The 12,765-nt window shown below is 45.0% G+C and overlaps 1 protein-coding gene across 1 annotated transcript; it reads right to left on the reverse strand.

The window, feature by feature from the left end:
* Positions 1-5,178: 5,178 nt before the first annotated feature.
* On the reverse strand, positions 5,179-9,101 carry IL9 (interleukin 9). Its single transcript, XM_002744178.5, has 5 exons — positions 8,965-9,101; positions 8,817-8,852; positions 8,702-8,734; positions 6,939-7,070; positions 5,179-5,437 (listed from the first exon to the last, which is right to left on the reverse strand). The coding sequence occupies exons 1-5, from the start codon at positions 9,076-9,078 to the stop codon at positions 5,318-5,320; spliced, it is 435 nt and encodes a 144-aa protein (XP_002744224.1). The 5' UTR covers positions 9,079-9,101; the 3' UTR covers positions 5,179-5,317.
* Positions 9,102-12,765: the final 3,664 nt, after the last annotated feature.

Consider the following 12,765-nt stretch of genomic DNA (forward strand, 5'->3'; position numbering starts at 1 on the left):
TTTCTAAACCAACATAATTAACGAGAAGACTTGCATTGTTTTCTCTTCTTGCGGCTAAGTCTGGCTTAAACAGAGGGCAATTGTTCCCCTGTCTGCTTTTGCTTTTAGTCTATGGGTTATCTCTTGAAATGTTGCCTTTGGGAAACTCCATTGTGCACTTGTGAGAACATGAGATTGAAAAGAGCAGATAGCATCTTAGTGGTCTATGAAAATAGTTTTGACCTCGTGGGTTCCCTTTGAGAACTGCTTGCCCTAAAGGAAAAAAAAAAAAAAAAAAAAAAAATCTCTCACCCAAAGGCTGATACACAGCAGAACCGCCACTCGGTGGCAGCAGAGGTCAACCAAACCCTCCGCAGGAATCCGCGTCTGGGAGTGCAAGACCTTGGCCCTGAGGGGAGAGCACAAGGGCCCGTGACACTTCTCTTCCTGTTTCCTGGGTGTCTCCATCTCCTGTGGTCTTGCCCTTTTCCTTCGCTGTGGTGGAAAGATCTTCACAGGAGGGAGACCTTCCCCTTGGATTCCCGTTACAGGTGGGCCATCGGCTACCTGTGTGCTCTTGCAGGCATCGACACTGGTCTCCCTTATCTAACTTGCAGGGCCGGGCGCGGTGGTTCACGCCTGTAATCCCAGCACTTTGGGAGGCCGAGGCGGGTGGATCGCGAGGTCAGGAGATCGAGACCATCCTGGTCAACATGGTGAAACCCCGTCTCTACTAAAAATACAAAAAAAAATTAGCTGGGCATGGTGGCGCGTGCCTGTAATCCCAGCTACTCAAGAGGCTGAGGCAGGAGAATTGCCTGAACCCAGGAGGCAGAGGTTGCGGTGAGCCGAGATCGCGCCATTGCACTCCAGCCTGGGTAACAAGAGCGAAACTCCGTCTCAAAAAAAAAAAGAATCAAGTGCAAAGGTGGTTTTGTAAACTGTAAAGTGCAAAACATAGGGGCTGGAGGAATGGGGGCACTGTGTGATTTTTCTGGTTTCCGTTCTTTGCCTGCCTTCTTCTCTGAGTCTGGGTTGTTTGCTTTTTCCAGGAGGTGAACACAGGGTGACCCCAGTGTTCCCTCATCTCTGCATGTGAAGCCCTGAGAGCTGCAAAGGTTTGGCCTTTGGACCTCCAGAGTGGACACCAGTTAGCAAGCATGGGCTAGGGTGGTGCAGACACTGACGTGGCCCTTCTAACGCCTGAGATGCCTCATGAGTCATTGATTCAAGCCTTCCAAGGTTCTGATCCCCAATGCCCACTCTGCTAGGCCGGCATCAAAGAGGTTTCTAAGAAATGTTTGGTCCAGCAGAGAAGTCCAGCCCTTGAACACCAGGAAGCCAGAAACCATCCAGAGAAAACTTCGCTTTTCTGGCTGGGCCTGTGGAGGGGCCAGTGAGCCACGCCCTCAAGTCTCAAGTCCCATATCCCCGTGCCTCTCCTCTCCTCTCAGTATCGACCAGGTTTCTCCCTGCTCCTGCACCGGTGGATCCAGGGGACAGCGGCAGCCCCTTCCTCACCGCACACTGAGGCCAGCGCCTGCTCCTCACTGCGCACTTACTAGTGTCTGCTGAGTGAATAAATCACATCCTCAGGTCTGCAGCAAATACATAAAGCTTTCTTTATTTTTTGTTAACTCAACTGAATTTTTTTTTCAAGCTGACAACAGAAAAAAATAATTTTGCTATTTCAGGGTAAAACTTAGAAAGTCCAAGTTAAATGCTCAGTTCAAGAATTTTTCCTCCTCCACCTTCCCCTGGGGTTGGCTTTAAATCCAGGGGGTGGGGGATTTGGGATTTAGGGAGAGGCTTCAGGGTCCTGGGAGATGCTCTGTCCTACCCTGGTGTTCTTCCTGGCTAGTCCTGGGCATGGCTTTCCCTCCAGGATGGCTTCAGTCCCATTTGGTCCCTGATGTGTGGTCCTCATATATACCCATCCCAAGGCCTCTCCAGCCTTATCACCCTCCAAGACACATCAGTGCTCCTCTCTGCCCTGTATGAACATCCTTGGTTTCTCTTTTGGAACTATTCGGGGTGCTGCATCAAGCCCACCTTCCTAGGACCTGTGGGTCTTCCTCCCTATACCCCACCTTATGTGTGGTGGCAAGAGGCATTCTCTTTTCATGGCATCTCCCAGGGCATTCGGGGCATGCAGCTCACGTGCCCTTCACTCTCGGTTTTCTACCATCCCCTGGAGTTCTGCCCCCTACCCCAAGGCTCTGCTGGGGGCCAGGCAGAGAGCCCTTCTCTAGGGAACTCAGCCGTGTCTGCCATCATCCTCTCCTCTCTGGCTTCTCTTCCATAGCCCAAGGAGTTACTTCCTATCCCAGAGCTAGGAGAGTTACCACTAGAAATTCTAAAGCCGAGAATTAAACTCTGTGTCAATAGCCTCTGTACCAATAAGTGCAAAATCTGACAAAATCCAATCTCATTCATGATAAAGTGCTCAACAGATTGAAAATACAAGAGAATTTTCTCAGCCTAATAATAAGCATTTTTATGAAAAGTCCACAGCTCACATCATATTAATATTTAATTGTGAATGACTGGATGCGTCCCCACTAAAATCAGGAACAAAAGAAGAATGTCTGCTCTCACCAACTTTTATTCAACATTGTATTGGAAGTTCTATACAGAAATTAGGTGAGAAAATGAAAGAAAAGGCACCCAAATCGGAAAAGAGAAGTAAACTAACTATTTAAAGATGATATGATATGGTATAAAGAGTGATGTTTGCACAACATGCCACTATACTAAAATCCATTGAATTATACACTTTTAGTGGGTGAATTGTATTGTATATAGTATATGAAGCACATCTCAATGAAACCATCTTTTTTGTTTTTTGTTTTGTTTCGTTTTTTAAATAAGGTCTTGCTCTGTTGCCCAGGCTGGAGTGTGTAGTGGTGCAATCATGGCTCACTGCATCCTCTACCTCCTAGCTCAAGCGATCCTCCCATCTTAGCCTCCTAGTGGCTGGACTACAGTTGCATGTCACCATGCCCAGCTAATTTTTGTATTTTTCATGGAGACTGGGTTTCACCATCTTGGCCAGGCTGATCTCAAACTCCTGAACTTGGGTGATCTGCTTGTGTCAGCCTCCCAAAGTGCTGGGATTATAGACATGAGCCACAGTGCCTAGCTAAAGCCATCTTTTTAAGGCGATAAAAACAAACAATGAAGCCCTTTGGGTCCTCTTTGTGTTTGTGCTGAGGCCTCCCTTTGCAGAGAAAAGGAGGTCTTGGTCTGGGGTCAACGAAACAGGGTGACGAAATGTGGCAATGGGAGGAGAGGAACGGTGAGGTTGAGACATCACAGCATCTTCCTGCTTCAAACTGGATGGATGGACAGAGGGAGGGAGGGAGAGATGGACGAGCCAGCTTTATGGCTGGCCACATCTTGGCTTGGCTTTGGCCAGCAGTGTGTGCTTTGGCCTGGAATCTACTGGAAACAGCTCTGCCTGGGGCCTGGCAACCTGGCAAGAGTAGCAACTTAACCACTTGTGAGCAACATGCTTCTGGCCAAGTTATGCAACCTCGTTGGGCCTAGTTATCTCATTTGTGCAGTGGGAAAAATTACATGCAACGATTATATAAATATCTCATGGCGTTGTTGTGAGGATCCAACCAGATATTCTACAAAATAGGCTTAGCAGAGTGCCTGGTACAGAGTAAACACTAAATGTTGGTTCTCCTTTCTCCAGGGCAGCTTCTTGATGAATCTCAACTCTCCTGCCACAGAGATGATAATTACAGCACACTTCACTGTAAGTAAACCCTCCTTGGAGCTTGTCTGCAGGAGTGAGCACTACAGATTATGTGACTTTTGCAGAAAAGCAGAGGGACAGCACCAAGCTACTCTGGTGATTAATCTGCAGCAGTGGGTGGAAGCTCGTCTCTGCCCATCTCCTCTGGTAACACACCGCATTTCCGAGTTGTATTCTGAAATCATCAGCAGCCACCAGCATCTGTCCCTGCTGTGATCCTGCTTGGGGTGAGCATTGCTGAGATGGGTGTCTCCCCATGCTGCAGGTGGTAAACCACAGTGTCACATGATGCAACTCTGTCTGGCCAGTCATTCAGAAAACTCACATGGAGGAGAGGAGGAGAGAAGGCCCTGCAGCTGCTGTCTGGAACTCCATGCACCTGCTGTCCAGGGAGCTACAGAAAACTCTGTTCCTCCTGGAGACACCCAGCCCAGCCCCAGATAAAAAGTCTTGGAGAGAGTGCCTCACTCCCTTAGTAAGTAGGGCATGAGCTAGACATAGGCTGTTTTGTTAATGCAGCTTACCAATTTCGTATCATGATTCTGAAATCTAAATAGCTCTGAAAACTCAAGGACTCATTTGGCTGCAAAACTTGACCGTTTCGGTGACTGCTACAGGATTGATATGTTTAATTATGGAATCTTGCCCCAGGCTCTGCTACGTGTTATGTAATATATGGCGCATGGATTGTTTCAACTTTATAAAAGGCTAAAAAGCTTGAATGCTGAAACCTGTCAGACTCCCTTAGTTTCTGGATATGAGAGTGTGGCCTGGAATTATGATGGGTCTATTTTACCCTCAGGCTGTGGTCTGAAGAAGCACAATGTTCATCCTAGGCGTAAAGAGAATAAGAAGGGGCAGAATGCAAACAGCAAAGGGTTTAGAAGCAGAGAGCGCTAGGGATGAATCTTCCTCTAAATCTCTCCACCTGTGGGATCTTGGGAATGCCATCCAGACTTTCTAAACTTTGGTTTCAGTATCTACAGAACAGAAACACTGTAATAATAATATCTACTTCCTACCTGAACTAGTGGGCGAAGCACTTAATTATTAAGCATTTATTCTGCATGCCCGCATTCTTGAGTAGTCTCCCACCTGCAAACTGCTGCCGTCTCCTCTTTTAGGCACATGGCCAGTTTCTCAGGACCCTAGCCCTCTTGGCAGGGTCCCCTGCCTCCCTCACTTAGACTTGCCTTCAGCCTCCCCTAGCAGCAACCCTCAGATGGTCCCCATAGACACCCTCAGTAACTGCTCCCTGCAGCCCCCTGCAGCCCTCCTGTGAGCCCGAGGGCTATATTCAGCATCAGGACTCATCACTACAGAAGTCTCTGATCTGTTTTTCCCCTTAACAACGCAAGTAGCTTTCTTCACTCTGAGCAGCAAGAAATGAATAATTGCCTAGGGACCAGCTCATGTTGTTTCCCCCCATATATATTTATTTCAAAATAAAGATACGCAATTTTAAACAAATGATTGCAACTGATTTTGACTTAGTTTACTTGATTTTTTAATGGTAGCAACTTAAAGAGAAAGCTTTTTAAGTTAATAAATAGAATAAATAATATTTAATCTTCATATTTTGCCTCCCATTCCTCTCATCTTTTCTTTCTGGAAAACTTCTAGGAGGCTCTTCAGAAATGTCAGCACATTGCCTGCCACGGTTTGGTTGCATGGCTGTTCACAGGAGAAATACTGTGGGGATGAAAGTTGATAAGGACAGAGTGATGTAGAGCCACGCAGCCCTGGAGCCGACCTGCCAAGAGCCAGAGTCAGGCAAGGAGTGGGGGGATGGACTGGGAAGGGGTTTGAGACCCAGAACAAACAGGTGGTCAGGTCCAGGCTAGCTCACGTGGTGTAAAGACAGCACAGGTGGTTGACTTCAAGTTGGATTTCAGGGGTCTTTACACACACACACACACACACACACACACACCCCTATCAAGTGGCCCTAAATCTCCCCATTAGGGAAAGTCTTTTCTGGGGACTCTTTGAGGCCTAAAATGGTATCATTATCCTTTTAGATTGTCTTTCCAAGGTCATTTGACAGCACAATGGCTAAGAATGGGGCTCTGAGGTCACATAGACCTCAATTCACATCTCAGCTCTGCCATTTATTAAATATGCAGCCTTAGGCAAATGACCTCACTGAGAGTGATAAATTGAATAATTGTCCCTAAGGTATGTATTTATTCAGTGAGACAGCATGTATGAAGCACTTAGAACTAAATGCTATTGATGGTAGAAACACATGCAGCTAAACATCTGAGCACAGGGCTTTCAGCCTTCTATGATCTTTCGTGGAGATGCTAACACCCAAAAGAGGCAGGGAGGTCACCCCATCCAACCCACCACCCCACTCTGCTATTAGGGATTCAAGTATATGCTGAAGAAGAGAATCTGTGGATGGGCATTCAGGACGAGTCGCAAGCTTCCACCTTGACCCGGGTGCATTGACCTTAAACGCCCTCTTAATCCAGGTCAGGGAGTGGTGGCTCACACCTGTAATCCCAGCACTTTGGGAGGCTGAGGCAGGCAGATCACTTGGAGTCCAGAGTTCAAGAGCAGCTGGGCCAACATGGTGAAACCTAGTCTACTAAATATACAAAAATTAGCCAGGCATGGTGGCACACACCTGTAATCCCAGCTACTCGGGAGGCTGAGACAAGAGCATCACTTGAACCCAGGAGGTGGAGGCTGCAGTGAGCCAAGATTACACCATAGCACTCCAGCCTGGGCAACAGAGCGAGACTCTGTCAAAAAAACAAAAAACAAAAACAAAAACCCTCCTTAAACAACAGGAAAAAAAATCTCTTTTAGCAACACCATTCGGTTAGTAAATTGAATCTCTAGGATAATTTAGTATTATGTGAACTACATCCCTGATTCTCCAGATTGTAGCTTCTAATTACACTCAGAAAGGGTTCTTTCATTATTTCATAAGTGGAGAGAAGTAAAGGCCCCGTTGGTGTGTTTTTAAAACTAGGGGGAACAATGGTCTATCTCAATTTAATTCTATTGTTTCATTGACTCTCACTTTAATTCCATTACTTTTGATTAAATTTCTTAGATCTCCTTCATCAACCTTGAACTATCAACTCCAACTTTATCATCCGTTTGCATTCAAACAGGGTCGACATCATGATTCACACAGAAATCACCAACCAGAACACATTACACGTAAGAACAAACTTACTGGACACTTCTTGTTCTCTAGTACTTCAACGGATTTTTTCACCCGACTGAAAATCAGTGAGTATCTCGTTTGCACTGTGGTATTGGTCATCTGAGACAGCCCCTCCTTGAAGCATGGTCTGGTGCAGTTGTCCTGGTAAATAGTAAGAATATATTAAAAGAAACAGTCTGAGGACAACTTTGAAAATATACCACAAAGAGCGATGTAATAGAGATGCTTTCGATTTAATCAGTGTAAGTGAAACTTGCATTATTTTTAGATAGGTCCATTGCCAGTGTAGGAAGTGTTCTTCAATAGTTAAAGGGATGCCATCTTTCTACAGTGACAGCCCCTGGAGGAGATTTCCAGTATGTTCCATCCAGGAAACATGAGGGCTATGGGCCCTGAAATAGCTGTGAGTGTTCTTTTCAACAGGTGCTTCAAGCCTTGTAAGTTTGAAAGTGCAGAGTGAGGAAAAGCCTTTCCACACCAGCTAATGGGATGTGACAGTTGAATGCAGCTGGTATTTTGGCAGCAGCTGAAAACACGGACTGTACGTTAAGGGGCAGGGGCCGTGCTGACTGCCTGCTTCCTCCCCAGAAGGCACTCTAGCCTCTTCTCATCTAATGGATGGACCTCGATGGGTGCGATATCTCACCCTAGCTGGGGCAAGAAGCTTAGATTCTCCCAGGCCTCCTTGCATGAGAAAGAAAAAGGCACTCCACCTTGGTGAAGCACCTCCTCCTCATCCTAATCAGGAGTTCGAATCAGGAATCAGAACTTTCCTGCCACCCATCCTTTCTGTCAGACTGGGCAGTGGCCCTCTGGAAGTCCTCCTTCCACCCACAACCTCAGATCCTCTATCTGTCCAGAGGGCAGCATTCAAACCAACAGCCACCCTCATCAGCTAGATAGACAATAGGGAGGTAGGGAGGAAGGGAGGAAGGGAGGAAGGGAGGAAGGGAGGAAGGGAGGAAGGGAGGAGGCAGGAGGCAGGGAGGGGGAGGCATAGCGTGTAGATCATTCATGCCCGATGAAAGATGAGAGGTTATCACTTTATTTACATTGTTTCACAATCCAAGAGTTATCAGTAAATAAGTTAGGAAGCAATATGATATGAGCTATATAGCAATTATTATATCCTTAGTTCCAGCTTCATTTAATCATGCACATGGCCACCTATCTAAAAAGATATTCAAGATTCCTTTTTTTTTTTTTTTGAGACAGAGTCTCATTTTGTCACCAGGTGCCAGACTGGAGTGCAGTGGCACAGTCTTTGCTCACTGCAACCTCCGCCTCCCAGGTTCAAGCAATTCTCCTGCTTCAGCCTCCCGAGTAGCTGGGACTACAGGCGCAAGCCACCACGCCCAGCTAATTTTTGTATTTTTACTAGAGACGGGGTTTCACCATGTTGACCAGGATGGTCTCGATCTCTTGACCTTGTGATCTGCCTGCCTCAGCCTCCCAAAGTGCTGGGATTACAGGCATGAGCCACTGTGCCTGGCCTCAAGATTCTTTTTTTTAATGTTGAGAAGCGTTTAAACTTCCCAAGAGGCATAAAGTTAACTAAATACAAAAAAAAAGTTCATAATATAAGATTTCAAGATCATAGTTTTAAAAGGGAATAATTTGTAACAATATGATTTTAACAGGGAATACTAATCTGTAACAATTGAATTAAACCACAATTTATAACATTAGATAGTAATTAAGGTAACTTATTTTTGTGTAAAAACAAACCTAAAAAACCCAAGGTCAAAATTATATTCTTTCACTATACTTACAGAAGGAATGGGCAGACAGAGACAACTGGTCACCTGCAAGAGAAATTTCAGAGTGAAGATTCCAGATGGGAAAATTAAAATTAATTTGGAAATTTCCTAAAGAGCATTCACTCACATTAGCTCTGCAGTTGCACTTCGAAGATGGATCTTCCTAAAGTAGATAGAGAGATAAGAACCTCTAGTCAGTCCTAAGATTTTTCATCTTCATATGTACTTCACTTTGTCAGTAGCCATCTTTCCCACGGGCGCCCCCTGCCGCCTACCTTCATCTTGTCAATCAGGTAGTTGATGTCCCTGATGCCCACTAATGTTGGACACCCGTGGCCGGCCACGGAGCACAGCAGAAGCGCAGAAGTAAGGACCATGGCCAGAAGCATTTTGACAGATGACCAGAGCGCGCCTGCAGACACCTTCAAATTGAGTGATATTTAAAGCTCCCTCTCAAACATGGAAAAACCCTGACATCAAACTGATACTTTTTTCTGATACCAAGAGCCCACTTTTTCTCTGTAAGTTGGGGCCACCTGATATTAACAAACAAAAAAAATCAAACTGAGTCACTTGACAATGATGATGCTGTGCCAGGAAATGTCATTGCTCAGAACAGATGATTTTCAAAAAGTGGAGTACTGAAATGCGGAAGGAAAAGTTAAAGATCTAAACCCTCCCTCCAAAAACATTTGAAGACAGGTATTCTGGTTGTGAGAGTTAGAGTACTTCCCATGAAAGCCCAGGTCTGTATTTTCCCTTTTAACATTATGGGAAATGCTGATATAATATCGCCAATCACGGGTGTTCTAAGGAAGCGGGGCCTGGGGAGAGGGAGCGGGTGGGGGGGAAATGCGTGATATTGCACGCCTCCACTTCTCACTGTTAGGGTTTTCCTTTAGCAATTGCAACCTCAGTCTTACTATCCTTTATTCCCAAATCTCAATGGTTTTCCTACCCAGGACCAAATTCGCCACCTAATGCAAATGCATCTTAGAAGTATCCCTTTGTGCAAGTGTCTGAAGGAAGAAATCTTCAACTATGAGCACAAGAATGTGGCACCCATGCTTGTTAAAATTGGCCTTGAGGATTCCTTAGTATCTTTAGAGACCTTGTATCACACCGTATGACATCAAGTAAAAACCCAGTACTTGAAATACTATAGTAGCTAACATGTACCGAGCACTTACTACATACTAGTAACTATTATAAGCATTTTATGCTCGTTAAGCCATGTAATACACTCAACCACCCAAACGAGGTGGGTAGTAATTTGTCATCCCTGTTTTTTACCATTTAAAATATTGTCTACATCTTAGCTTCCTCACCCTTCAGTATAGCTGTGTTTAATCACTATGCATCAAAAAACAGTCTCACTGTAGCTTTATGAAGTACTGTAATTATTCTTATCTTACAGGTGGAGAAACTGAGCCATAGAGAGGGAAGTAATTTGCCCAAAACCACAAAGCCAGGAAGCTGCAGAATTTGTATTCAAGCCCAGAAGTCTGGCTCCTGTGTTCAGCTCTTAATCCTCCTGAGCTCCTGTTTTTCTTCAGATCTTTTATCTGCCTCTCCCATCAGGATACGGGCTCTAGGGCCTTATGGGTCCAATTCACCCCTATATTCTCAACACTTAAGAAGGTGCCTAGGGAACTGTGGGAACTCACTAAATGCTTGTTTAAATAAAACACTAATTTGAAAAGTAGTTCTTGAAATAGAAACTTCCTGTTTCTGGGATTTATAAGACACCAAATCTGATTTCTAGGGTACATATTTGGAGGCATGTGAGGTAAGTAAATAGAGCCTCTACACAGTAGCCTGAAAAGGTGAGGGGTTCTTTAACTTAGCACTTTAAGCCATAGTAGCCAATGGGGACAAACTCGTAAGATTTCCTCGCCACCACTGTAAGAGTATGGCAATAATGTTTTTCTCATTGTGTGTTGTTCCTTAGGATTGATGATGGATCATCAGTGTTCCACTCCACCATGGGGAAGGCAGTGTGTTGCTGGTAAACAAGGTAAAGAGAAATTGGCTTTTTGCTGAATTCCCTTAAGCCATTCCACATCTCTGGCTTCCATGCCTGCTCTTTGCAGACACGTAAGAGAAAACTCAAAGGATTCCCAGCCTATGGCAAACACTTTTGTTGCAGAGTATGGGATGGATGTCTTTTTCTTGATGATAGAATTCTGATGAGTTTGTGGTAGCAATGTATCCAGCCAAATACCCACTTTTTCAGCCTCTTTTGCTGCTACATGTAGCCATGCAGCAAGTTCCCGTCAATGCAAAGTATGTAAAATTATTTTGCTTTCCTGGTAATAGGAGACAAAAGTGGCTGAACCCTGTCTTTCCCCTTAATTTCAATTTGGGTGTGATGGCAGGAGCCTCAGCAGCAATCTTGTAACTATGAACAAATGGACAAGCGAATTACAGCAATGGCAACACTAACTTTTTTCATAAATAGCGAATAATTGAAAAGGCAATAAAAACTAAAACCATGAAACTAATAATAGAAGTAACAATAGTAGTACAACAATGATACTAAAACTCTAGCTAGCTATCACTGCCTACTGAGGACCCTGAGTTATAAAACCTGTTCTTGTTTTAAAAAAAGAAAAGAAGATTAGCAACTTTGGAGACATTTAAAAAATATATTAACACCAGACTCAACCTTCTTCCCTGACATTATTGGAAGACTTGAAAGAGATGTGAAAGCCAGGTGTGGTGGCACACGCCTGTAATCCCAGCACTCTGGGAGCCTGAAGCAGGTGGATCACGAGGTCAGGAGTTCAAGATCAGCCTGGCCAAGATGGTAAAACCCTGTCTCTACTAAAAATACAAAAATTAGCCAGGCATAGTGGCAGGTGCCTGTAATCCCAGCCACTCAGGAGGCTGAGGCAGGAGAATTGTTTGAACCCGGGGCGGGGGTGGGGGCAGAGATTGCAGTGAGCCAAGATCATGCCGTTGCAGTCCAACCACAGTAAGAAAGTGAGATTCCATCTCAAAAAATAAAAATAAAAAAGAGAGAGATGTGAAAAGGCAATCATCTTTTCATTCCGTGAATCAACATTATTTGATGCTCTGTGTGTGAGCCATGGAAATCACTTCACCTGCCATCAGGTATGCTTCTCACATTGATGAAAACACCACCCCACCCCTCCTGTTGTACAGATGGGGGCTTTACCCAAAAAGAGAAAGTCACAGCTCTAGCTTCTAGCAGGGGATGGTATAGTGCAGTGGTTAAGACCGTGACTCTGGAATCAGAATGCCTGGGTTCGAGTCCTGCCTCACTTGTTAGCCACATGGCCTTGGGGAGATTGCTTGGCCTCTCCCATCTTCCATTTCTTGACTGCAAATGGTGTGGGAACCGGGATTTGGGGTTTTGAGATGAGGTTATCAGAGAAGGCCTGCCTCAGGGCACTCCCATTGAGATTAAAAGAAAAAGAAACAGCTCCTCGGTCCCTAACTTGGCTTAAGTAGCCTCAGGTTTGAAGTTCATCAGGGCAAAGCAGGGTAGGTTAGGGGTTAACGAACTGTAAAATCCACTTTTCAGGTTGCGGGTAAGGTCTGCAAGCTAAGAACAATGTTTACCTTTTTAAGTGTTTAAAGGGTTAAAGTTTAACCCCTTTAAGTGTTAAAGTTTATAAAGAAATAATTAACAAATAAAAACAAAGAAGCATGTGTGGCAGAGACCGTGTGCAGCCCAGAAAGCCTAAACATTTATTATCCGGACCTGTATGGAAAAAGTTGGCCACCCCCTTGTTGAGTTCCCACACCCCACTCCTCATTTTCTGAAGATATCATCTATTATCTTTCAGTCTTGGGAAGGGTAGAGCTAGGAGTTGGTGGCTCAGGTGTCTCTTCTCTCATTCCCCATCTGCTTATTCAGCCCAGGCATCTGTAGAGGGAAGGGAGTCAGAGTCCTGGGCCACAGACTGCCAGATTATCCGAAGTGGTGGAGGTCTGTCATTTCCTGGGCTTTCTGGGAGTGAGCTCGCTGATCCAGTGAACCAAAGATTGTCTCTCAGTGTAAACACGTAACTGCAGCAGAGACTTCTCAGGCAGGCTCTGGTTTACTA

The sequence above is a fragment of the Callithrix jacchus genome, chromosome 2 (genome assembly GCF_049354715.1).
Source record: "Callithrix jacchus isolate 240 chromosome 2, calJac240_pri, whole genome shotgun sequence".
Lineage (NCBI taxonomy): Eukaryota > Metazoa > Chordata > Mammalia > Primates > Cebidae > Callithrix > Callithrix jacchus.